This window comes from Triturus cristatus, chromosome 9 (assembly GCF_964204655.1).
Source record: "Triturus cristatus chromosome 9, aTriCri1.1, whole genome shotgun sequence".
NCBI classification, from domain to species: Eukaryota; Metazoa; Chordata; class Amphibia; order Caudata; family Salamandridae; genus Triturus; species Triturus cristatus.
Genome location: NC_140592.1, coordinates 1,095,345,798 through 1,095,373,061, shown reverse-complemented (window position 1 = coordinate 1,095,373,061; position 27,264 = coordinate 1,095,345,798). Strand labels below are relative to the sequence as shown.

The 27,264-nt window shown below is 42.6% G+C and overlaps 1 protein-coding gene across 7 annotated transcripts in view; it reads right to left on the bottom strand.

The window, feature by feature from the left end:
• The window catches only part of NIN (ninein), a 388,280-nt gene that overhangs the window by 271,160 nt on the left and 89,856 nt on the right, over positions 1-27,264 (bottom strand). For all 7 annotated transcript variants that reach the window (XM_085626981.1, XM_085626982.1, XM_085626984.1 and 4 more), the window contains exon 4: positions 12,876-13,030. In XM_085626981.1, coding sequence (XP_085483107.1) covers positions 12,876-13,030 — 155 coding nt within the window. The remainder of the gene's footprint in view (positions 1-12,875; positions 13,031-27,264) is intronic.

The following is a 27,264-nucleotide window of genomic DNA, read 5'->3' as shown; positions in this document are numbered from 1 at the left end:
GATTGAGTAGGGCAGATTGGTGTGGATTGGAGTGGGTTAGATTGGGGTGTACTGTATGATATGTTAAAGTATCATTTTAGAAATTATACATAAGAAAGAAACAATGTCACTTTGCAATAAAATAATCCTCATCTTTTGTGAACAGTGCCTACGAGCGAAAACACGAGTGCAAAGTAGGGAAAGAAGAATTAGCAAAATAAAATCGCAAAGATATTTTCTACAGTCAACTTTTTTTGTTTGCCCTGCTGGGCACGTTTTTTGCCAGTCACATGCCTTCTGATTGCAGGGCACTAAAAGTTAATAAAAAGAACAAAAATAGTACCTCAATCACGTCGGGAGCAGTGGACGGGCACTGATTAAGTTGAATCAATAAGTGCTTGGGCCCTTCTCCACAGAGAGGAAAAGCAAGGATGTTAGGGCTTCGTTGACGAATTATGAGGCTGAAAAGAAGAGTGCCACACAAGCCAACAAATGGTAAGCTAGAGGCGGGCTCCAGCTCTTATTGTTAACAGTCTCACAAGTGAGACGTATGCGCTAGCACATGCGCTTTCAGGCTCGACCCCAAAAATGACCTACGGTTCAATTAACCTCAAGTCTGATGGGGCTCTTCAGAGAACACGGACAGTGGGCAGTTAAAGTTCCACATGCAAATGGATTCATTAAATCATTATAAGATTTATTCAAATTTCTAGTTGTGCACACATTACCCAAAGAATAACTGACGAAAAGTTAGCAAAGGGCTCAATATACAATTCATGATAAAATAAATACATCTACCAGCAACCGACTGAGAATTGAAATAGTTTTCTACAAGGGAGTTTCAATTGTCCTTGAAAACAGTTTAATTATGTGCTATAAAGCAATGACGGGAGGGCGAATTTAACAGCTGCATACCTAGGTATTAAGCAGGCTGAGAGTCCTTGACCCATATATCCTCAGAAATAGGATTAGGTTTTTACATTATTTGAGGAGAGTAGTTTCAAAGTGGTTCTATGTCAATTTTCCCCTTCTACCGCTACCAGGAGAGCTGAAGGTAAAGCCTGGTCATATCTTCTGAGATGGTAAAACACGCTGGGCAGATTTTCTTCCTTTGCACTATATAAATAACTTTACAGACATATAAACATTCATACATCCAGCAAAACAGTGTATTTCTAAAAGACACTTTTAGGCCACTGTCGCTCGTGACCCAGGTTCCATTTAGGACATCTTCCATGGGCACCTTCAGTTTGTGAGCTCACTAGGGTTGAGCCGGACGAGAATAGCGCTCCCATTCGAAGGCTCACAAAGCGGATTACCACGCGCGCAGGCGGATGAAGAGTGACTGCAGTATTACAATCTCTTCATCCAGCTGCCCAAGGAGAGATTAAAGTCCTACATCCCTCTGCAGCACCCAAAACCGCAATGCCACCTTGTGCTGCTCTGTCATCCAGGAGGGATCCATTAAGCCACACCTGCCCTGAGGGCCTTCCAGTACCGTGGGACTTGCTCGTCTCTTCAGCTCACTGTTTATATTTTGGTTGGCGGTAGCTCATGCCAAACAACGAACGAACAATATCCCATCAATCCCCGGTACAGACTTTCTAGTCCTTGTAGATATGCCGCTGATCTGCTGCATGGATTTCTGCTTTCACCCCTTACTCTCTACAGGCCTGACCCATGCCACATTTATCGATCAGGATTACTTGGTCACCGTGAAGGGTTAAACTGTTCCCTTCAGAGGGACATGTGGGAACCAGAGGCCAGATGTCCAACTGAAGAGCCAGACTTATGAAACATCACTGAAAATGAACATAAATCAGGACCATAAAAATATATTGACCAAAAGGAAGAAAAAGAATGAACACAACACCACCAGTTAAACCAGTTTAGTCAAAAGAGACAAGCATCTTAACAAGCTGAAAAAAAGCTCTGGCAAAGGCAATAGAGCTAGGGCCTTAGAAAAACTCAGAGTAGTTTAAGTAGGTCCATAAGGAACCAAAACACACGCTTAAGTGTAAGGTCAAATGACCATTCATAGTGCATATTTAGAGATTTTCAGTGGGGTTCTGTGTAGTGCTGAAATAAACAATATCTGATAGAAGCCGACGGTTGTCTTGCAGATACACGTTTTACATTGACAATGCCAATAGGTCTCACACCTTTTGATGTTCTCAATGCTTTTTGCTGATGACGGCACAGTGTCTCATGCTCTGCAGTAACTTTAAGAATAATGAAATAAAGCAGAGCTATGGTGTGCCAGCTGGTCTTTAACACACAATTGCAAAAACTTGCATGTTTTAGAGGATTGGGCATGCCTGCTTCTTCAGAATTTAATTTACAGGTCAGTAGGAACAGAAAGCTTTATAGAGTAATCATAGCCTGAACTAAAACGAACCACACACATGAACCGATCCACTACAGAATACCATGGGATGCTGCAAGGGCCTGAGAACCAAACTTAAACCCAAAATAGTCTGGAGTTGACACAACCCAATAGGCGTTAAAAGAAAGGAGGACCACTCAAGACGAGGGATGCCAGAGGTCATCACTTAAGTGTACATTGAGACAAATCCTGGACGATGAACAGATTTACATTGCCTCTTGCAGCAAACTGTTTTTTTACAAGGAGAGAATGAAATAAACCAGAGGCTTGGCTGAAAAGTAGAAGGAATGTTAGAAGCACAGACGAATGCACTAGTAACAATCAGGGTAGTTTGAAAACCCTTGTGAAAACAAGCACTGCTGTGCAAGGCAGCAACGAGTAACAGGGAACTACTTCAAATGCACTGTTGAAGCACAGCAGCAAGAAGAGAGCAAATAGGGGAGAGCGCAAAAACACATGCACTTAAATGCAGTGCTAAAAACATAAGAAAAAGGAGTTCTCTGACTGTGTTTAGTGGAATGAGACACCATTCAATCAAATACAAGGAAAGCCATTGAACAAGACGCAAACACCAGAGATTGACAAGAATGATAACCAACGATATGCAATGGACCCACCCAAATCTCACTGTAATTACTGGTATTGTGCACAATAGCTCTTCTGATAACCGTGTCTGTAGGTAAGGCCGATACAGGCATTTTGCTTATTTCTTCACATGTGAAGTCTACAGTGCTGTATGGGACGGCTAGTATCTCTTAAAATGATCTATGCAAAGTCCAAGTACCCAGTTATTCCTTTCTGCCTATTTGCAAATCTTAACCTGTACTTCTATGCAAGTCCAGCCTGAATTTTCTTAAGTGCACTGTGGAAAGGGAGGCCATGTCTATGAGCCACTCTAAAGAAGCATAAGGGTGGGCTCACACGGGCAGGTGCCAGAAAGCCCGCAGCACATATTGCGGCCCCCCACTGTGAGGATTTACATTTTCAATTGCATACCATTCGGTCACCTTCACGAACTTTTCTACTCACGAACGGACCTTTTTAAAGACATTTCAATGCACATTATAGTATGTTCCTCTTTTTTAAAAAGCACCTGATATAAAGGTCTTCATGTAGAAAGCGAAGTAATAATTGTTTACAAGTCTGCACAAAGGCCAAGGGAGTTGAGAAACTTTATATACAGCCCAGGAGAGCACAGTCAGTCACCCACTCCAGGGACAGTGACGCAGCAAGCGCAATGAGTCATTCACAGGACGCAACACCTTTTGCGAGGTACTATGAAAACGCGGTCAGCATTGCAACATCTGGGCCGTTGGGACTGAACTGATGTAAAGACTATTCATTCATTCATCTTACACGAGGTTTTCACTTTAAATGTAGAAACCTTCATTTAAAAGCACCAGCTCTTAACGTCTACCGAGCTGATCGTACTTCGAATGCACAATACTTGCTAAAGTCCTGATATAGGTTTAGATTTAGTGCTTACGAAGCTGCTAAACAGAATACAGCATGCAGCGGCATAGAAAGACTCGTCAGTGCTCTACCAAGATGCATCATCTAGGCTCTAGCGGGTGTAGGGCAGCCATTTTATAAAGCGCTCTTAGGCCAACAAGGGAGCACAGGAGTGCAAAACGATAACAGAGGGTACACATAAAGCAGGTACTCTACAGACCACTCACTCATTTCACATGCTCCCAAAAGGACTTCTTCCAGATATAAATAGCGTATATCTTGTTCGAAGATGACCAGGAGTGTCAGAGCCATCCAGCTGTGTCCCATGCATAGGACAAAAAAGCTCTGCATATCTTTTGTTGGCTTCAGATAGGGCCACCCGCTCAATTTAAGGCACTTTGCATTGTGCTCAAGTCTTTGGGGTGGTTGACCCAAGTTCCTTTACCAGAACCTGCCCAATATTTGCCCTCCAAACCTGTAGATGTTTGGCTGGACTGTACTTTTGTCATTCCTAAAATTCCGCTCTGATTTCAGATTAGTCACTCCATTGCTTACTCAGTCTTCAACACGCCATCACATTTCAGTGTTTGCCGATGGCTCTCAAAGGACGAATCAACCATGCAACAAAATGGCATACAATGCATTTTCATAGGGACAATTTTCATATTCAGTGATTACGCTGGCTTGGTACAGCTCAATGAGTACTTGGATTCTAGATACTCAATGTTTATTTCACAGCTTGGCGTTAGCACTGTGAATGAGCTATTGAGGATGGATGAGACTGCATGACAGCGGTGGGAAACTGGATGGCCCAAAATTGTCTCAAACTCAACTCCGGTTAAGACTGAGGTTGTGCTGTTTGGGAATGATCCCAACTTCTGGATCCTGGCTTGGTGGCCAGATACGCTGGGTCCTCTTCCTACTCCCATCAGGAAAGTAAAAAAATCTGGGAGTCTGGATAAACTCAGTTTTAGGGATCAAGTGAATGCGGTGGCCTCAACCACATCATTCATTCTCAGGTCTTGCAAGAAAATGATGCCGTTCTTGCTAAAAGACAGTCAGCAAACAGTTATTACTGCTTTAGCCATGTCAAGGCTAGATTACTGTAATAGCCTTTACATTAATACCCAGGAAACGTTTATATACAGACTTCAACTTCTGCAGAATGCAGCTGCCAGATTGGTCACCGGCATACCAAAGTATGCCTCAGTCTCCGCTGAGATCAGAAGGCTTCACTGGCTACCTGTTAGGAAGCATGTACAGTTTAAATCTCTGTGCATTGTTTACAAAGCCCTTCAAGGCACTGGTCCCGACCACCTAAAACAGCAATATCAGTGGTATGTAACAAAAAGATCACTTCGCTCTAAAGAAGCAAAATTGGTGACGGTGTCCTCAGTTAAAAAAGCCACTTGGGGTGGCAGAGGCTTTGTGGACTGTGCGGCCAAGGCATGGAACAGTCTGCCTTCAGAAAGGCCTTGAAAACTTGGCTTTTCACTGTATAACTCCGGCCTAACCCTTTGTCTTTAGGTTTCAGTAGGACTTTTACACAGCACCAGGACACCTTTGGGTAGCAGTTGCGCTCTATAAATTTCATTAACATGAGCTATTTAGCTGGATAATTTCAATCCTCAACGGAAGCAGGGCTTGAGTAGGAGTCAGTCTTTCCCACTTCACTCTTGCAGAATTCCAAAGAGCCTGTACTGAAGCCCACAAAGAAGCATGCCAAGATTAGGAAATCTGAGTGAGGAAAAGGGAGACGATGGTGGGTCACTGAACTTTTGCATGTGCTCTCTCCCACATAATGCTCCTCCCATAAATGCACTCCCATGTGCATGCACCCCACAATCAAGACACAAAGCTCCTGTGGTTGGAGCAGCCACCAACTTGAGTCAACTAGCCCTCTTGCACATCGTTTCATTCTACTCTACTCTGATGATGATGATGGCGTCTGTAGTGTAATGAACAGAATGTTCATAGGGCTTGTCTATGACACACTGCTCTTTAGTAGTTAGAGAGCAGGCTCACGGCTTCCTGAATTGCACAGCACTGTAGCCATAGATGAATGCTCTAGTAAAACTAAAAAAGCCAGGCAAAAGCTAGATCCTAGCTCGTCAGTTTGGGCATTCAGTTTGAAGTTCCCCAATTTACTAGTGATCCTAGGTCTTCTATCTATCCTTCCAAAGAACTTTTTCTTTAGCCGTCCTAGTGGACCCAGGAAGTGAGCCAGGGTTTCTACTTCTAGAGAGCGTTGGCAGTAGGAAATGTGATCTTCTAATTCCCGACTTTTGAACATGTGGAAAGGCCCTGCATATTTTTACAGGTCTCAACAAACAGAGTTTAGCTTCCTTCCAAGCACTCCAAGTTTATAGATGTGGGGAAACATAAAACGCCTACCCACTCCACGTTGGACTAGAACTAACTTGGCCATCTGTTAAGGGATGAATGTAGAACACCCCTGTATCCTACCTACAGCTGTTCCCCCACCTGATCATGGTCCACCGAAAAGGACAACACTCTGAAGACACCTTCAAACACCTAAATAAACAAAAACTAGATTGCTTGCAGCCACTGAATAACCACCCCTGACGCTGCGCAAGACCAAATTGTTTGGCAACAGTTCAATTTGGCTGTTTTGACACCATGAAATCTAAACCTCTACGTTAAATGGTGCCAACAGGATGGAAAAAGGGCAAAAGATGACTTTTTGAATGCTTAATTTCCAGACCTCAGTAGCTCATTGTCCTGCCCCTTCTAAGCTACTAAAATACCCAGGTTCTAATATCTTTATCAGTAAGCCACAACAACTGATAGTACCAGACAAAAACAGCCTATGCAGAGTCTTTAGGCCCAAGTCTTAACTCCATTACACATTCCAAAAGAAGAAACTAAAACCAGGCCCCAGCTTATGTCCACAAGGATGTTTTGCTACTAGTTTGTTTCTGATAACCTCTTCCACTTGTAGGATCTTGTGAAGACAGTTTCTAATATAAGAACCGAGAACAAGGTAAGGTCCTCCCAGAAACCACAATGAGACTATTAAGATTCCAATGTTTGCGTTCAAGGCCCTACTTGGGTTTGGGGAGTCATCAGACCATCGGGACAAACTCAGTTGACAACCTCCTTTTGAAACCCCGCTGGAGCCACGGAATAGAAGTCTGAGAATGATGGGTGTTTTCAAGCATAGCTGGTGGTATATGCAGTCAAGAAGAGTAAAAGCAAAATTTTCTTCTAAATCATTCAAAATATACATTTTCTGCCAACTCCGATATTTAACCCTTTAAACCACCAAGGAGGGCTTAATCACACAAGTCAATTATGCATGGAAAAAAATATATATTTATGAAACATCAATTCTCCAAAAACCAAATAGGTGGTCGACAGAGTGTCAACTGTGGCCATAATGAGACAGCTGAAGAATAAAGTCATCTTAAATTCAAACCTCTTGCATATGCTGATCTTTCTTGACATTATCTCACTAAAATGTGATGCTACAAAAATGCATGCAAATAAAATTAGTAAAAATACACCATTATTTTTACTCTGGGCTATTGAGAAAAACCGCTTTCACCGGAGGACAAATCTAATGTGACTGGGTCTAGTTGTTGTCGAACAATGGACTATATCAAAACTGGCTCCTCACTTTTTTGAGACAGAGAAGAAAAACAAATCTGTTACAAGGAAGAAAAGACGAGAGGGCAAAATGCATAGCAAGTAAAACAGAAATAGAAACCACTGTGTTATTACATGGACTGGTGAACAAATAAAAAAAATAGCATAGAAAACCATAAGACCAGCTTATTTCTCGCAGAAAGACTACTGCTAATGCGAAAGAATATAAGAGATAAAGGAGTTGTTATTGAGCAGACTGAACACAAAAAAGAATCCACAGGAGAGGAAAGAGCACCTACAGAATCAATGGAAATTATGGAGCTCCCCAACGAAATATTTATCCGCAGATCCATGCCCCTTTCCCCAAATCCTATACAGCTTTTCCTCCCCCGAGCGTTAATTTTCATTCTTCTCTTCCCTCTTGTAAAAGTAGCTCATGCTAATGCAAGCTAAATAGCATGATGTTAATCTTTGTATTCAAAGAACACGACTGAGTGCAAATGAAATACTTCAACTGTGACACACTGTATTGTTACAGGGAAAAATAGACAAATATATATATGTGTATCATATTCCACAGACTGGGTTCCTGTTCAATCCTCGGTCGTTTTATTGACCACCAACAAAAACATACGAGACGAGTTTAGGAACACTCTCTGCACTGTTAATAGTCGTATCTGCTATCAAACCTTATATTATCCAAGTCCAAAACTGATAAACCAAGGTGAAGCTACTCCAGGTTTGGTTTGTTAAGGAAACTGGGTATTTTTGGCACTAGTATTTAGAGCAGCAGATTAAATATTTGAAGCAAGCAGAAAAAAATCCTTCTTGGAATAGTTCAGGATTTTGATTATTTTGTATGCATTAAGGTTGATCAGTTCTTCATTTGCTGCAAGCTGGCATAGGCGTTTATGAACTTGTCTAATCTGATCATATTTTGAGATGCTGAGGCCTAATCAAGCAAAGCATAGGGTACTTACAAGAGTGTCTTTAGAAGGCCCAAAGCTGTGTTGATGGTGGAATCAATCACTGCTTGCTTTTTTTTGTTTGTTCTTACTCTATGTTCCAGGTATCATCATATTTTGTTGTTCACCAAATGGAACAACAACAATGCAGAGCTTTAAGTGAGCTGCATTAGGGGCATTAGGTTCAGACTAGCAAACTCATTTTTTTAAAAATCAATTTAATCTCATCCAGTTGGCATTATTCCATTGGCTTACTAATGGAATATTGCGGTTTCACTTTCCTAGGCGACGTATAAAACCTAGGCAAAGCAATACGATCTTAAAAAGTTGCCTATATGTGCATCTATATGAAAATTTTTCAAGTAGTTCAGAGCTACCAGGCTAGCAGAAAAAACCTACAATTTCTCTGTAAGCCATGAAGCTCACATATCTTTAATTACAGATATACTGTCTTAGCGTTTCCATGAAAAGCATCAGTCCTGACGTCATACAGTCCTCCCTGCACACGGCCATTGTCAGAGGATTGGACCTGCCATGGAAGGACATCTTAAAGAGATTATGGGATCACGAGAAAGCTGATCGACTTAAACCTCAATATCGCCCTTAGCAACAGGTGACTACTAAGTGAAGTGTACAACTAAATCAGGAAGGGAAATATACTGGAGAAATAAATATCAGAAATCGCTTCAGAAGTTAAGAAAAAAACACAAGCTTTATCAGCGTTTTCATCCGAATGTTGAATTTAAAAAGGTAAATCTAAAACCAATATCGTCATGAGAAATGTATTTTTGGCATGACCTTTACAAGAAGATAAATATGTTCATAAATACATACAATCAGCAAACAAAAGTGCATCAAGTAAACCAAGAAAATAAAACTGGCCTAAGGAAAAACACACAGATTTTAAGAAGTGTTAACCTGCTCCAAAACCTCAACATCAACACCAGCAATTAATGACAGTCAGAGTTGCAAAGGAAAGGTGACAGCTACATGGCCCTTTTAGCATCCAACAATGTGCTACAAGAAACAATTCTTTTGGCATGCCCTCCATCGTATAGGACAGGATACCACGCAGAAAGGGATGGGAGTAGCTCCCAGTATAGTGAGTGTTGAAGAACAAGGAAATGGATTAAGAAACACTACAAGTCCAAAAATACGCCCCTGCAATCGAAGTGACACCTAGAGAGTAACAATTTCATCAAAGACAAAGTTGCCTCTGTTAAAAAAACGACCACAAAGCTAGCAAAAGGCAGCAGTGAACGAGACGCTTGTGGCTAAACTACAGGTAGCTCAAAATATGGCAACCAGGCTTGTTCTCAATCTTATATCTGGCACCCCGTCGGCCCCTTCGCTAACGGCTCTGCATTGCCGGACAGCAAGAAAAAAGGAGCATTTTTTAAATCTGCTGTCTCACACAAGGCCTTAAGTAGGAAACGTCCCACTTATCTCCAACAGAAAATCAAACCGTATGTACCCACCAGAAGCTTAAGATCCAAGGATAAAGCCCTGCGATGCGGGGAGAGGGCCTTTTCCTACTTGCCCCTTTCTTATTGAAATAAGCTCCCAGTACATATTGGTCCCAACATGAACTGTTGCCAATTTAGGAAACTGCTGAAAGCCATCTTATTTTAAAGTGACCTGTCCTTGGGGATGCTTGCTTGCAACTGTAGACAGCGCCGAGATGCCCAACGGGTGACTAGAGCACTATATTAAATATAATTAACATGACACTAAACAATTCTTGTTCTGGATCAGTGGGTATCTGCTCAGTCAGAAAAAAGTATGTTATATGATGCCAGAAGAGTTCTGCAGGAAAAAGGAGCACTTCTGCCATTCACACCTCAAATAATACTAGTCATACAAAGGCTTCTTACCTCTGATACCAGTGACAAAATATGAGCACAGGTCTCGCATCCCTATTACCTACTGGTTTTTTTAAACTTACGGGGGGGGGAAAAAAAAAAAAAAAAAATCAGTCGAAGAGGTCCTGGCGGACATGCAAATCTGAAATATCGGCGATGGTCTATAAGCAGCATGGAAGTCAGGGAGAAACAGTGAGCTTTAACAAACTGAGAGCTGAATAAAGAGCCCCACTGCCACGGACTCTTGTCCTTTGCACAACAAAACTCTCGCATGCCCCGTTGAGTGCTCAGATAGAACCATCAGATCCAGATCTGTGCTTTCCCAGAAACTCCCATGATCTGCTGCAGGCACGTAAAGGGAAGTTACACCCAACACACTTTTTGGGCACTCAGTGGCTAACAGTACACAATCCTAGAATCATCTGGTCATTTAATGGACATTTGCTATAGGCAGTCGCCATCTTTCTCCCTCCTAGCTATCCCCGACATTTCATGTGGAAGAGGGACGCAGGTTACTTTGTTACTTCAAATGGCTACAGTGGCATGAGCTTCTGTGCCACAGACCGCAACAAAGTACACAAATGTATCAGAGTACAGAAAGCAGGGAGAAAGATGTAAATTCAGCTATTTTAAGTTGGAATCAAGTGACTTAAGCATCCTTGAAAACAATAAAACCGACTGGATAATTTCGAGAGTTATCTGAACCCCTCACTGACCATAAAAATGTTTTCAATGGCATTTGTCTTTTTGCATAGCGCCTCATAACATCTAGTTTGATGTCTCAAGGAGACTGCTAAATATCAATGCTGCAGGGCACCTTCATACCCACGGGTATATTAATTTTTAGGTCTCGCTTGAGACACCGCATGCACGGTTGCTGCAAGACATTTTGTTAACTTAAAGGGTGCTTAGATCCCACCCATTGTTTACCAGTACCAGTGGGTGGGACTCTTGCCAGTGGTTGACATCATCATCACTCTTAATTGCTGGCGCCTGTTTGATCAGCAGATGCCGGCTTTTCCGTCATGTGTTTCTCCCTCTCCTGGAGCATGGCCCAAGTACTGCTTTCTTTCTTTGCTAGTGTCCTTCCACTGCTCTTGCTTCTGGGATGAGCTACTTTTTTTCCTTCTACTTGCAGCGCTCACTAAGAACGAAGGTGTTTTGAGATAGTCTTCCTCCTGGTTCAACTCCCTCTCTTGCTTTGTCCTGCTTCTTACCATGCTTGTTCCCTTCTACTTTGCTATCCTCTCTTCTTTGCTAGCTCCTATACAGGTTTTCAGCCTGTTTCCCTATGGCCACGCTCCGTGCTCTTTTTCACCCACTCCCCTCACGTGTTTGCTTTTCAGAATTTCAAATCGTTAATTTTGTCAGTAAGCCGCTGTCCTCAAGATGTCCATTTTAGAGCAGTCTAACAAATTTGTTTATATATACCCGACAGTAACAAGGAATGTTACGTAATATAATAGCATGTCACCCATTTTGGCTCATCTAGTAATCAATTAACCCATGGTGAAGAAATAAAGACAGCTGTGCGGGCTAATGGGCCTTCTACAAAAATTAGCATAGAACCCGAAGGTGCCAGATTGAGCAACCATTATGTGTTACTACCAAGTAATCGAGTAAGGTTTTGCATGTAATAGCAAGCGCTTCATAATTAGATCTTATTATAAAATAATGAGCTCATTAAAGCATTGGAAACTCTACCTTTAATTGCCTCTGCCGACTTCCTTTCTCTTTGCCAGGGTACTATACCCATTGTAACTGCTTGCGAACAAAAGTTCATTTTGGTGCACGCAATAAGAGAAGCGGGGTTAATTGCGTACGATGCACAGGACATGTGGGTGACTAGCCCCACTGAATTTTGAAAGCACCGGCTGGCCAGGACATATGTGCATCAGTGTGGAGTACACCTCACGGTTATTCAGCTGCTGCAGGTTGCCAAGTTATTTGCAGTGGTTTCACTGTCTTGGAATTCTAAATGCTTCTACTGGTAAAATTCTGAGAGTAAACAATTCTCGGGAGAAAAATAATGAAAGTTGGTATTTTGGTGATGTGACAGTCGGATTCTAAAATCCGAATTGAGAAGACAAGTATTCTGTGGTAATAACAAGCCTAGCATAAGTACATCAAACAGGAAACACAGGACGGCAGTTTTAATTAATATTTCTGAGACTAGAAATCTGGAAGCCGTATTTTAAACAATAAAAATCTATAGACCTCTTTGACTTAAAAGGTTTTGCAATGGTGGCAGGGGTCAAATGCATTCCAAGAAAATGTACTTCCCACTCCCAAATTAGGACGTTAAAGGCAACCATAACGGAGGGGCAATGTGCCCCTCATGGGCCTGATGTCTGGTGTCACTGCACCTGCTGCTCGCCTCTTAGCTACGTCCCACTTTGGTTCAGGAAGGTTTGAGTTAAAGGTTTTTTAGGGTGGAGCCCTGGCCAAGAGGACTGATGGCCACGTAGCATTTTGCCCCAAAATAGGGAATATCTGAAGAAAAAAACATGAGGTGTCAGAGTTTGCAGAGGGTGCTTTGGCTTTGACAATGCTTGCGCAGCCACTGCGTCATCGATTAAAAAGCCAGGATTTATGGTTCAACAGAACAAGAATTGCTCTCACCTCATCACAGTCCTCAGGATGGGGGTCTTCGTTTTCTTGTTCAAGCACGGTCACTTCAGCCAGGTCTTCCAAGGAGTCGTGCAGCTCGGGGACAGTTCTGCGCCCATAGCGCTTACCATCTTTGATGTACTTGGGTTGGGCTTCGGGAGAGCTGTCTGCAGAAGAAAACACACATTAATGCTGGAGGCAACAGGATACACAACCACACTCCAGAGAAGCATAAAGATACATTTCACAACAAAACACAGTTACAAAGCGTACTCATAAAGAAGCTGTAGGCATGGTTAAGATCACCAAGGATAGTAGCAAAACCCCGGGAGTTTGCGCGTGCTCGGTACATTCAAGAAGATTAGCACTGGTATTTGCTATTCAAACTGGCGATAAATGTGTGGTGAGCACAAACCCCTTAATTATGAAGGACAACACACGAACGCCTCAAGCAGACACTGAAAGAACCGTTCAAATACATTCCATATGGCCAGAGTCTTCCACGAGCTAAGGGCGAGTGACTCGGACCCGTGCCATGCAGCAGATTTACAGGACTCTGTGGCATAAAACGTCACTATACAGTTTTCTTTCAGACCCTTGTGATAAGAGCCCATACCTTACCCTAAAGATGCTTTAAGGTGCCTTACAGCTATGCCGCCATCATTTTAGCACTATATTTTGAGCTCTTTAGTCACCATTCAACTTTATCACCAGACCACCTAGTCTAAAGGCCTTCTAATCATTGATAGGCCCAGGACTAGTGACACATGTAGACAGTACACACAACTTATACAAAGATCCCCATTTGATTCCCTTCACTCCATCACCACTGAAGGCGTCAGTGGAAGCACCACCGTGCTCCAAGGTGTAGCTGCAAGAGCAGCAATCTTTTGTGGTTAAGGATATCTTCTGAATCAAGTTGTGATCAATAATGTAGCAACCGGCTTCCCATTCAATGTCTATCTTCATTATGAGAATTCTCGGGTGCTCGCATTCCACCCCAAATCACACACTTCCATGGCATGAGTCTTGGACTTTGAGAACCCTATAAAGTCCCATTAATGACCTCAATGATTTTGGCATGATTTCCAGCACAGACGGCCCACAACTGCCTACGCAATAATTTTAAAGAGTTGATGCAACAATACTAAGGGTACAAAGATTGCATATTTCTTAGTATAATGAGGGGAATGTAAATCCACCTTATATGCCACGAAGGATATGCACAAAATAGGATTTGGCAATAAGTGTCAAGGCACGCTTTTAGAGGAAGCATTAAGACATGCTCCAGTAAAGAGCAAATACACCAGGGGCGGGGATTCTGCACGTCAAAGAGAACAGTCACCCCGACTCCCTCCTTCCCCCCCCCTGTACAAGTCCCGTCAGTCCTGACTAAGCCCAAGACTGAAGTGGACTAGTCTTGACAGTCAAAGTGCAAGCTGTAACACCTGCTACTCATGCGATGCTCAGTCTTCGGAGTGGTAATTCTTCTACGGATGAGGAAACTAGGGACATAGTCTTTCCCAGTCCATGGGTGAGGCAAAAGGGGAAGTGAGGAAAAAAACCTCAAATGAATACAGGCAATGCTCCAAAAGAAAATCAGAGGGGGGAGGGGGAAGCAATATCTGCGGGGTATTGCAGCGCTGAAAAGGACAACACTGTAGCATTTGTGAACCACGGTTCTAAATCCTGGGTAGATAAACAGAGCAATCATGGTGCAATGCTAGTTCAGACCAAAAGAAAATGAAGTTTCAGATGCAGCCGAGTATGCCGCCAATGCAGAAAGAGAACGAGAAGGAGGGGGGAAGTATATGCAGAAGGTGCTGGTTACTCTTCACAAGACCCAGGGAAGGGACCACCACTTGAATTAGCCAAGTAAGCAGTGCAAGGTGCACATATGCATCAGCTTGAACTTCAGAGATGCCAGTTCTCTTTCCACCTTCACTTGAAAGGTGCATGCTCGCTTATTTCGGCTTTAGTAGTTAATATCTCTGGGTCCTGGCCCTTTAAGGGTAGCCAAGCCATGAGGGGAGGTATGGGGGGGGACGCGGAGGGGCTGTTTTGAAATGCTGAATTAATCGAGTGACCGACATGCAGCTCTCACACTCAGTTTGAGTCAAGTGTATGTGCTGTAAACCAATTGTATTCTACAAAATGGAGGCACTTCTCCGTGCTGTGCCTGTTTTAGTGTTCACAACATGTCCTCATGAGATCGCGGGGTACTAACAAGAGTGCACAGTTCACCCTTTGGGATGCCAATCATTTGCCATACAACTCTATAGACGGTGTTCCTGATTCACAAATGAAGTAAAGATCCACATCTAAAATGTTTTTTCCACAATAAAAATGATACAAATTAAAAAAAGGTACAAGTTTAAAAAAAAAAATTTGTTTTACTTAAAATACTGAAATAAACTCATGAAAACGAGGTGACCTAATTTTTTTTTATTTTAATGAAGCTAGGTGATAGTATGCAATTGCCACCAAGAAATACATAAAAGGATGATGGAGGGTCCTCATACCAGATTTTAATAATGCATTTGCCAACCGTTTCATTTCGGTAGAGCGTCTGAGTAGAGGCCTCTGAGCAAGTATATGGAAATAAACCTCTTTAAAGCTGTGAAAACCTCCCTGCTTAATGAGTCTGGCTCCCTCTAGCAGTATGTAAACAAATCGGATGCTAAACATTTCAGAAACCCAATTAAGAACATTACCTAAGGGATCTATTCCAGCACAGAGTCAAAAATAGCTGCTAAGGCATGACACACACTTTGCTTCATATTCATCACTACACTGTTTACTTCTCCATACAATGTCCCTACTTTCTGGAAAGGTAAAACCCCGTTTTACCGCTTCTGATCCAGCTATCATCAATGCTACAATCTCGCATGACAGCATCCTGTCCCGTTCCCAATGCAAAAATATTTTTGCAGGAAGAAATATAACAACTAATTTAATGAGAACCACAGAACACTCAGACAGCAAAATAGGACTAAAAGTCGTGTTTCTTTTCCTGCCTTAAACGCTTTCATACACAACAGCTTTGCAAAAGGCACAATAAAAATATTTTGGAATGACCTCACATTTTACAGATGCATGATCTTCAACAAGTTTCAAATGAGTATGTTGGAAACATAAAATTGTCTAAGTGGCACTGTTAACAAGCCACACTACCTCTTCTCTACTGCCTTCCCTACAAAATGGAGATTTGAAATGTTTTTTTTGCATTTTTATATAGCGCAAACTTGACCCGAATCCAATCAGGTATCAGAGCGCTTTACATAGCACCAGTTACGTTACATGAGGACACACATTCATTTTTTGTTAGGCACAGGGAGATTAAGTGAATTGCCCAGAATCACAGGATGAGTTGAGCGTGGCATCTAAACATATACTACCAGATTGCATATTTTTGGTGCAAATTTAGCACAATTTAAGTGAAAGAATCGTGGACAGATACTGGACAAGCACTGAGACATTCTTATGAATTGCTGTTCAACTGATGCCCAGAGGAGAGAAAGTTTTATTTTTTTATATTCCACTATCCGGCTTGAAAAAGGATTCAGCACAGAGGCCGCGATTGTTACAGTAAGTTGGTTTGCTTGCTTATAGAATCAATTTGATCTCAGAGGAAACAAAATCAGGGAATTGCAGTATTTTTGCCAAGGATATAGAAAGTGTTATTTCTTATATATAAAATAATATCGGCTTGAGCTGTAGTGGATATCTCAGGGTCCAAGCCTTTAAAAGGAAGCCAAGCCACCGGGCGCAAGTGGGAGGGCTTTCTTAAAGGCGAAAATTTAAAACCGGGTTTTAGACAGGTTTTTGAAGGAAAGATCCAAAAACGTACTGGCACAGATGTCAAAGGGGCAGAAGGGAAAAATTAGTCGGAACGGCTCAGCCGATCAGGAGGTGCCTAGGAAAATGTAGACTGGAAAGCAGGAATCAAGTTTGCACGCAAACGGGCAGATCCAAGATGTATCAAAAATGTGTAAGCGGTCAGGGAGACCCATAAGTTGTTTTTCATTTTAATTTACCGAAGGCACAATGCACAATTGTGAGCTGAACAGAAGCTTTGACATTAGAAACTCATTCACTATGTACTGGGACTAGTAAAGGTTAATGCTAATGGTCAATCTAGACATACACGATTCACTAGTTATCTAGAAAGTTATAAGCAGGACCTACAATTCTAATATCACCAGACTGGAAATCAAGAAGAGGTAGAAGTACACCAGATCTTCTCAAGGCAGGTATTGAGGGATTGACTTAGTGCATGTTGCATCACACAGATATCACACTTACTCCCTCACTTTTCCTTTTCAGAAATACAGCTGGAAATGCATCTTGTTCACGGTCAACACCCCTAGAGAATGATCCCTTCCTTCCTTCAACAGAAGCTGGATTCCTACAATTCTCCTCTACAACATTGAGAGCCCTGCTGCTCACTGGCTAGAGTCACACTAGAAACATAAGACACTCAAAGCATTTCACTGCTGGAGCAAGATCAGCCAGTTCCAATTGACCCAACACAGCAGAGACTTGGACTACAAAGAAACAAAAGCCATGCGCGAGACAAAGGAAAAGCAAACGGGCACGCACCTGGGTTACTAAACTTCGCATTAACAAAAACCTCAGAAGGGGAGGCACACCAATATGGGGTGACCGGACGCAGTGTTCGTGCCTGGCTCTTTGAAAAGGTTCTTATTTAATGTTGTCTAGGAGATGTCAGTTCATGCTGGAAGGGCCTCACTCAGGAAACGTTCTTTACATTCCATGTGCAATGAATTGAGAAGTGTACCACAGGTAGGAATGAGGCTTTCCCTTTAGGTCACCATTTGTCCCAGGATTAACAGATAAGTTTCAGAGAACAAAGGGTGAGTGCACTAATAAGTACGCAAAATACTGATCACTGGAAAATATTACACAAAAAGAACAAACATTTATTCAGCTGTGGAATATGGAAGATTGCGACCCATGTTTTCAATTAAAATATACTTAAAAGAATAAAAGGAAATATCTCTGATTAGGTTAATTCAATGAAATACATTAAAAAAATGTAAGGTAACTAAGCACAGTTTGGTGGTGCAGAGCGATACTGGGTGCTCAGGGTTTCACACTGGGATGATTTTTTGTTAATACCAATGACGACGAAAAGCATCGCAAAAACATCACAATTAAAAATCAAATAAGCAAATGTGCCTCTTATCGGTCAGTGCAGGACGTCACCATTTGGCCCATCTTCAGCCCCAAGAGGGGAAGGTGCTATGATCTGCTATGAGGGCAGAGTGCCAATTTCACTTTTAAACCACAAACCAAGCTTCCAAGGTTGTGGAGAAAAGATACTTCACTTCTCTTAACAACGTGTACAGAAGTCTGCAGCAATGCTATTTTGCAAGTTAAACCTGTATGCCACATATTTCAGCCTGCATGCCACATACAGCAATCAATTTGCAGAAAAGCTACGTAATTCCCTTAGCCGAAGTAAAAATTAGCTGGTACCGCATGCCAATCTCCCATAGCAATTAGGGAATGTAAACATTCTCTTGAATCAGATGATTTGAGGAGCACAAGTATGTATTGTGAAGCCACACACCGACATCCCCTCGCAGTCATCCACAGGACAATGATGCTCTATGAGCATAGACATTAAGCTCACCTGAAACCATGAATGCCCACAGCCAGCAGAGTCCGCTCAATAATTCATATCCGGTTGTCCGGGCTTCCAGATGGATCTTGTTCCCTCGCAAGAGACACAAGGTGACGGGAGACCCATAGCGCAAAGGGAGAACATCCCCGACAGGGTTAAGCTAAAGTGGCAGCACAAGATTGCTTATTTTATGAATTCTCTGCTCCCTTTTTTTGATCAAACCATGATTGATGTTTCCATCACATTCTCGATTAAATTGCTTTTGTTGGGGTTCAGTGCGCAGCAGCCTCAACAGCACTTCCAGAAATGCACATAGATGCGCACTCCGTGCGACTTCCTTAAGGAGGCATTTGCAGGCTGATCCATTATACAAATGCTACATTACCTGAGCAGCATGAGGACTGCATTGAACGGAAACCATGCCTAAGCCATGCAGTGAAAAACACTACGCACAGTTTTCTGAAGGGATATAATTTTCTTCATTTGATGTGAATGAGTAAACGCCAGCAGGGGATCTCTAAAACGGTATTCAGTGAATATATGGAAAAATAATATTTACGGTGCACAACAATTTCAGTTTTGAATTTAGGGTCACAGATCTAGCGGTCTGGGTGGCTGCCGACAATCAGAATCACAGAGCCACAGCTGCCTTTGTTGCCGCCTGTATATGGTGCCTTGTTTGGAAGCTAGCTTGGTAGACGACTTGGTGGCCTACGGTCAACGTTTTCAGCAACAACAACTGTGCCCCATGACGACTGTTACACGATTTTATAGATTGAACGTTAGACACACCCAACTGTAGACAGAATGCATTTGCCAATCAGTCTGTAGAACCACAAAATAACGTTCTTGCAAATATTGTTCCCAACACTTTATGCAAATTAGGAAGTCTGCCACCAGTGACAGGTTAAATATCTAATAATATCACCAAATCTTCAAAAAAGGATAATTAGAAGGACAGAGAATGATTTTTGGGTGAGCCCCCTTAAGCCACTGCTGTCATGTGTTATTATTGCTTTGCCATTGGTTGTGTGTGTGTCCATAAAGACTTGGTATTTCTACGAGGTTTACCTTGTCACACTTGTCTATTAGGTTTAAGGGAAGGGATTTACTTGCACTTCTGTTAGAGCACAATAGGACACAACTGAAAGTTTTAATACATTTTAAGTGCTATTTTATATTATTTTTTGTTGCGGAAGTGTTTGCTGTTTGGATGCTTTACCCTGCCATAAAAACAGTGTTTTTGACTAATCTTCCTTGAGTATTAAATTGTTTTCCTTTGCTAGCATGATTATATCTTATTAGACAAAGTTTTTATTTATTCACAGTTAAAGACGTACACATACACAGGCTTTCAAAGGGTTCAAAGAAACCGCCAAAAGTATCTACCATGAAATGTTTTGCTGAACTTTGTTTGCACTGTAAGTTTGCCATTTAAAATGTAAACTTGTGCTTCAGACTCCTTTTCATAGCGGTCTTCTTTGAGGGTACAACTTAACTCTGCTAATGACGTCTGCTCAGGAAAGAGGCACTACTCTCAGCTTCCTTATTATTGTAGCCCAAGATGTTGCTTCATTATGGGCATTTTCTTGGCCAGTTTGTGGCAAACACACAAAATTACCAAACTGCTACCCAACACCCCCGCTCCCCCAACAAAGCTAGAGCTATTCGCTTTGCCCATACTGGTTTCAGTATGTGACCTGCCCACCAGAACACACAAGAAACTGTGGTCGTCTCAAAATGTAGCATGGAGAACTTGCACATTCACTCTGTCTCTCCCTCCCTCAGCCAGAGCTAGAAACAAATCTACAAGTAGTCCGAGCACTCCTGGCTTTGATACTTTTAGTAGGATACACAAAATAGCGTGTAAAGAAAAACTCTATATAAGTAAAGTAGCAAAATGTACAAGCTTTAGACGTCACACAGTCCCCTCCACGTGACAGCAATGCAAGGGTCTGGAGGATTTATAGAGGCCATGTATGTCTTTAGAGTAGCATTTATATAGCAAATCAAACCTCTGTCGAGGGGCTTAAGCAGATAAGTAGCTCGCTACACAGTATGGGTTCTGCACTTTCACCTCATCACTTTAAGATCTACATTAGCACCTTGGCGCACCCCTCATGGAAATGGGTGCCAAAGTGTGTATGTGTGCCGATGACACACCTACTGGTGCGCTTAGCCAACAAATCTGCTACCCATCAAGAATTCTGGTCGGTCATGAGATACATACGGCAATGGCTGGGTAGTAAACAACTGATCAATAACAAAATTGAAGTACTTTTGGTTAATGGTCATAGTCCGGCGCGCAACGCCCATTAGGCTGAAAGGGCTTCAGCCCCCCCCCCATCGTGTGTGGCAGCCCGGGCTGAGACAGCTTCCTGGGCGCGCGCACACAACCACACCCGCGTACTTCACAGGTCTTTAAAAGACCATTTACTTGCTAACCAGGCTTTGTTGTTTTTTTTCACCCCTTCTTAGAGCCCCTGAATCGCCACTCTGACCATCGCTTGAAGAATCATCCCCCTCTGACATTTTTAGTAGCATCCCCCGAAATGTGGCTATAGTTGCGCCTCTGGTAATAGTTACCGCGGGCTTGATTCCTATTGGCCTTATGGCCGTTATGGCAGAGGAGCGTTGCCTGCCGGTCTTGACTATCAGGCAGCAGGCAGAAACGGGAACAATAAAATAATAAAACCATTTTATTTTTCTTTCTGCTGCAGGCAGCAAAGTCTGGGCGAGCCATGAGGAGTTCAGGGGTAGTAGTGCACACTGTAAAGTGCGGATGAGGGTATGTCTGGCTGTTTAATGGCGTCCAAACCGTCATGCGCACTCTGATCTCTCCACCCGAGCTGCTTTATACAGCTGGGTGGAGCAGACGCACAGGCTCCTAGGCCCTGAGCGAGCAATAAACAAGCCCGCTCAGGCTAATCACTGCGCTGCTCTCTGGAGAGGCTTGATTGGCGTCTAGGAGCCTTCACAGTGTGCAGGGACCCTGAGGAGAAGAATCCAAGACAGAGGCCGGCAGCGCAGCAGGTAAGTGTTTAATTTATTATATTTCCCCCTACTGCTTATGAGATGGGCACAGCGCCTTTCTCACCTAAATCAGTAAAAAGCCTAGAAGTAAAATAGATGACAAACTCCCTCATGCAAGCAAGGTATCTTCGGTGAGCCCCACCCCACTTTTATTATTTAAGAGTCTTAAGAATAATTGTGCCAATCCTATTCTTTGAGGAAAACTGCTTGATCATTTCAGCACTAATTGGCTCTGCGGACATTATGCCAACTCATTATGGCTAGGCCTTCCCCAGTATTTCCGTCAGAGATTACCGGTCATCCAGAATCAGCAGCACGCTTACTCTTAGGGGTTCCTCCCGGTGTTCACACTTTACCCCCCACCCACACTCTCAAATGCACTGGCTGCCTATCAGACAGCAGATTTTCTTTGGATCCCTCTGCTTGGTTTAGGATGTTGTTTATAATGTAAGAGCTCCAGCTTTCACTGAGTTCGCTTAAGCACTACCAAAGGAGAACTCTCCGCACCTCAAGTGCTGATGCCCTGGTTGTTCCAAAGATAAAGAAACAAAGAATAGGGGAAAATATGTTCATTACCTGCATCACCAGGTAGCCTACGGTAAACAAGCACTCCATAAAAATATTTATCATAATATTGAATTCAAAGCATAATACAATTAAAACTTAACCATTACCATGCTTTATTTCGATCTTTGTAGACCATAAAAGCAAAAAATAAAATACATGCATCAATTAATTTAGGCAATAAAAACATCAATAAACATTACAGAACACAACCATGTACAGTAAATTGGACACATTTCATAGCAGTTAAAAAGATATTAAAGGCCTCAAATAAATACGGATCTTTAAAATTGAGGAAGTCAGAGGTTAAACAGGCTGGTTTTTTACTGTCTTGAATTTCAGCCAATCTAAACGGTCTGTAAGTGTTGACTAGTTCGAGCCATAATATTGTCGGGACACTTCCAAAGGGTGGGTCCATAGGTTCGGCCAGCCTAGTCTAAGGCACAAATCTTTTATGTGTGCGAACCAGGATAGTTTTCCCGCCGCTGGGAGCCCCAAGATCGCCTTGAGTTCTGACTGGTAGGCTATTCGCTCGGGAGTCGCCCATAGTCTACGCCAAAAAGTCAAGGGTCGCAGTCCGATCTCATCTATGGGTCTAATCCCAAGGTCCATACGTAGGGGGGATAAGAGGGGAGCTTTGCAGTAGGTCCAAGAGCTGTCTCATAAACTTGTTCTCGGTTTTAGCCAGTCCACCTACAGAGAGGTGTCCCCAAAGTTCTGCCCCATACACTATAGCACTCCTGATTTGGACTTTATATATCTCAATCAACAGACCCTGCTGTCTAGATGTTGAGTTCCTGTAAAATTTTGCTATTCCTCCGGCCATCTGTGCTAACCTTAAGCCGGACTTTTCTTACTGTGGGCCCCACCCAAAGGTTTCCGTCAGCGTAACACCCAGATAGTTGAAGACAGCTATCCTCTCTAGCTGGATACCATTTAGGGTAGGATTAGGGCGAGATGTTTTACTAGGGTTAAATACCATATACTTGGTTTTTAGTGTGTTAATCTCCAAGCCCCTATTTTTACAAAATAAAGAGAAGCTGTCAAGGGACCTTTAGATTCCCATGGGCGATTTAGATAGTAACAAGGTGTCATCCACAAACATCATTGCTGGCACCTTGCCACAGGCGAGCTTTGGGGCATCAATGTTGGCAACCTCATTTAGATGGTCCACCAGGGCATTAATAAAAAGACAGAACAGTCTGGGGGCCAAAATGCACCCCTGCCGTACACCCCTATTCACTGGGAAGCGTGGGGTCAATTCCCCATATTTCCCATATCTCACCTGGGCAAAATTTCCAGTGTGCAGTCGCTTGATCAAGGAGAGCAAATAGGGCGGAATGCTCAGTTGCTCTAGAGCTGCCCAAAGTTTGTCACAAGGCACCAAATCAAAGGCTGATTTAAGATCAACGAAGATCAAATGGAGGATCCCACCCGCTATAGTCACCATCTTCCAATATAATAATTGGAGCCTAAAGATTTGGTCAATGGTAGAAATATTTTTACGAAAGCCTGCCTGGTACGCACTCAGAATCTCACGCTCATTCACGCAGGACTGGAGGCGTTCCAGGACAATCCTGGCAAACTTCTTCTGAGTTAGGTCGATCAGGCTTATTGGCATGTAATTAGTGGGCAGGAGGGGAGAGCCCTTCTTGTATACTGGGAAGATTTCTGCCCCTAACCAGGTATCCGGGATTTTCATGCCATTCAATATGGCATAAAATATTACACATAGATATGGACCCCAGATATTGGGCTGATCCCGAAAAAGATCCCCAGGAATCTCATCTAATTCAGGGGCCTTTCCAAGTGGAAGCTTCCCAATTGCACTCAGCACTTCAGTCAGGGTAAACCTTACATCATCTTCGAGGGGATTCCCCACAACAGTTGGCAAAATTCCCCCTATGGGCTCTATCATGTCCTCGTGGAATACAACGATTTGAGGTGAAGTTTCCAAGCGTCTGCAGCAATATTCGGCTAAATAGGAGAGCTCTCTGAGGAACTAACTATTAAAACGTAACTTATTTGTTCAATGTACAATAAACGGACCAGCTCCATTATATTGCAAGTTTTGAGAGTACCCCATAAACTCTTAGAGGAGTAAGGTTACCCAGTGCCTGCAAAGCATGTACATATTGTTGGAAAGAAGGTCCAGGCTGCATATAGCAAAGGTTCCAACTGTAAATGATCTAGGATTGTTCCAACACATCTCTGGCATGAGCTATGTTTACCTGAACACGTACCCAAAGTGCACAGTGACTCCTGGTCTCTCTGCCTACAACTGGCCTGGATTTGACAATATGCATTGGTGTTGTACCTATGGTTTTATGAGGGTAAGTGGTAGTTTCCCACGGATGAATGAATGGCACTCACAGCCACCCTTATGTCTTGGGTGAACTAAGGCATGATCGAGGTCTTTTCCTCCTCATCCACAATGGCTGTAAGAAGTGGCATCCTACAGCTTTAGAGCAGCTGTACCTAGAAGATCAGCCCTTGGCGGGGCAATGTTAATGTTCTTTCACACCCTGGCAAGTCTTGATAAGGTTGTCATGAAAATAGGCGATTCAACGTTTGGCAAAGTGGGACGTGTACATACGATCTTGACTGAGGCCTTTGTTTAGAAGGTTTAGCACATTCAAATTCTTTAGCTTACAAGTTTGTCTCTTTCTTGTGTTTGTAAGCACCTTCCTCATCACCATGACTGATGTCCAGGGTTGTGTGCTATTCTAGTGTGAAGTGCTGCTTACCTGGTATTTATATAGTGTGCTTTGTAGCGGAAAAGCTGGGTTTGATACAGCTCTTCTGTGGCATCTAGTAAATTTAGCCTGTGGGCACCACTTTCACTGAGCAAGGTACAAATAATTCTTGAGATGCAGTTGTACGACCTCTGAATATGTATCATTCCGTTTTTGGGGGGTTGTGGAGGCCTCATTGTCAATAGGTTGTCTAGGTATTCACCTGCTAACATTGCCTGTGTATATTTCTACTATTATGTGTTTGGTTCCAGTAGAAATGTGTTCTTGGTGAGAAAGTCTGACAGATTGTTTTTAAGTAGCTTGTTGATTACTTGGTGGCAATGGGTAGGGGCCACTGAAAATTAACATTAGTAGTTATCCCTGCTTAGTACTAAGAATCAGGTTCAGTTTTGCCAGTGTTGAAGGCTAAGCAACTACCCAAGGTATTTGTTTTGTACCCTTTGAATTGTATCATGTTCGCACTCGTTTTCTCAATGCAAGGTCAAATCCCCCTCCTCTCATCAGAACATATGCAGTGGTCATTAGTCAGACGGGATGTTACAGGTTATTTTGTGTGGCTCCGATTGAAACTTACTCTGCGCGGTTTTATTCCTGTCTTGCATACAGTTATCCCCAAACAGCCATTCCTTTTCGCAATCATAAAAATGACTAGGAAATGCAAGCTTTGCTAGGAGTATTCCGTAGGGAATTTCAGACAACAGTGGTAGGCTGAAAAATTGGTCAAGAGACTTTCATCTCCCCTACACTTCATCCAGAAAGTAGGTTAGTGATGTCAGAATTCTGTTAATTGAAAGAACTCCTACTCCGGGTCTGCCATAAAAAATGAAATCACACTGCTCGATCAGTCCATAGAGCATGACAATTATTGTAATGTAATAGGAAGGTCTTTCATTGAAACTAAAGTGTGCATGTATTAATTTCACGAGATATGACGCTATCTAGACAGCAATGTCAGTTCTGCGGATTCCTTTTAGAAGAAATGTCCAGAGGGCAGCTGCCCCATCACAAGGTGGTATGTTGGAATATAATGAGCTACCCAAGTGGCCAGGAGAGTGTTCAGTGTTAACTCTTCAATCTCTTGAATCTACCTGATAGGGTGTGTTGGGTCCTTGCTTAACTGCCTGTCGTCAACAAAGACTCTAAAATGGATCTTAAGAACACAGATTTAGCTTGAATCAATGCACTAACAGCAGTGATAATTGGGCAGCCTATGTGGGTACCTTGGTGAATAAACAGAATAGTGTCACAAGTACGGAGTTGTCCATATTAGGTGCTGGATACTTTCCCACACATTGACTGGCAAAGACATGCTTTAAAAGACCTGTTTTGTAGCTTTTGCAGAGATCATCACAAATACCTAGTAGTAGCTTCCTTTATCTTTATACTTTGGTTTTGTCTTTGTAGTACTCCAAGACCACCACTGCGGCTCAGTTGTCACTCAGTTGTATTACTATTTCAAGTTTATTTGCAGTGCTTTGCTTGTCCTATTCTCTCTGGAGCTAAGGTTCTATTATTGGATGTTTGTTCATTTGATCTAGCTTTAAAGTTCTGTTTTCTACATTACACTTACATATGTGTGAAACTTTCCTTGCTCAAACCACAAAATTAATGTAACATTCTCCATCCACATGGCAGCATCATTTTAAGACTGGAACTGTTGAGGAACATCATATTTATTCATGGAAACTCCTTAGACCCTTGATCGTCCTACCTAGCCATCAGGCATGATAGGCAGTAGTGTGCTTGGATGACGGCCGGTCACGGCATAATATCACATACCAAGACAATTGTATGTTAGTGGAAAAAGATGGTCTAGCCATGGCTTCCTATGGAAGTAATTTTAGATAATATACTTTCAGCTAGAGGGTGTATAGTAAACCTCTGGGTAAAGCAGAAAAAAAACAGGGCTCCTGCCTGAAGATGACAAAAGGTCCAGCATAGCCTGCTAGTTCCACCATCCGAGGAATAGTGTTGCCATCTCTCTAAAAATTGAATAAATAAAATCGGATTTCTTGTGTCCATGGCAACTACACAGCTTTGGTGGTAGAAAAGGAATGTGCTGCTCGTCATGCAGTTTAGCACCAGATGCTAACAGAACTACTGGAAATCTTTACTTGTGAGGTCTTATCCGCATCAAAGGCAGTACTTCCCAAACACTGAAATTTGAGACGTAGGATCCACTCCAAGGAAACATGGCTTCCTGCATCGACTCTTAGCAGCCCAAGGGTTGCAACTACTGCTCTGACAATGAAACTCACACATTACTTTCAGTACTCAACTAACAGTGACACCAATATTTAGTAATAACGCTTTATAAACAAAAACAAACACAGCCAAGCACGAGCCCAGGAGGAGCCACAGCCTTTAAACCCACTATTGCATTGCCAACGCTACACTG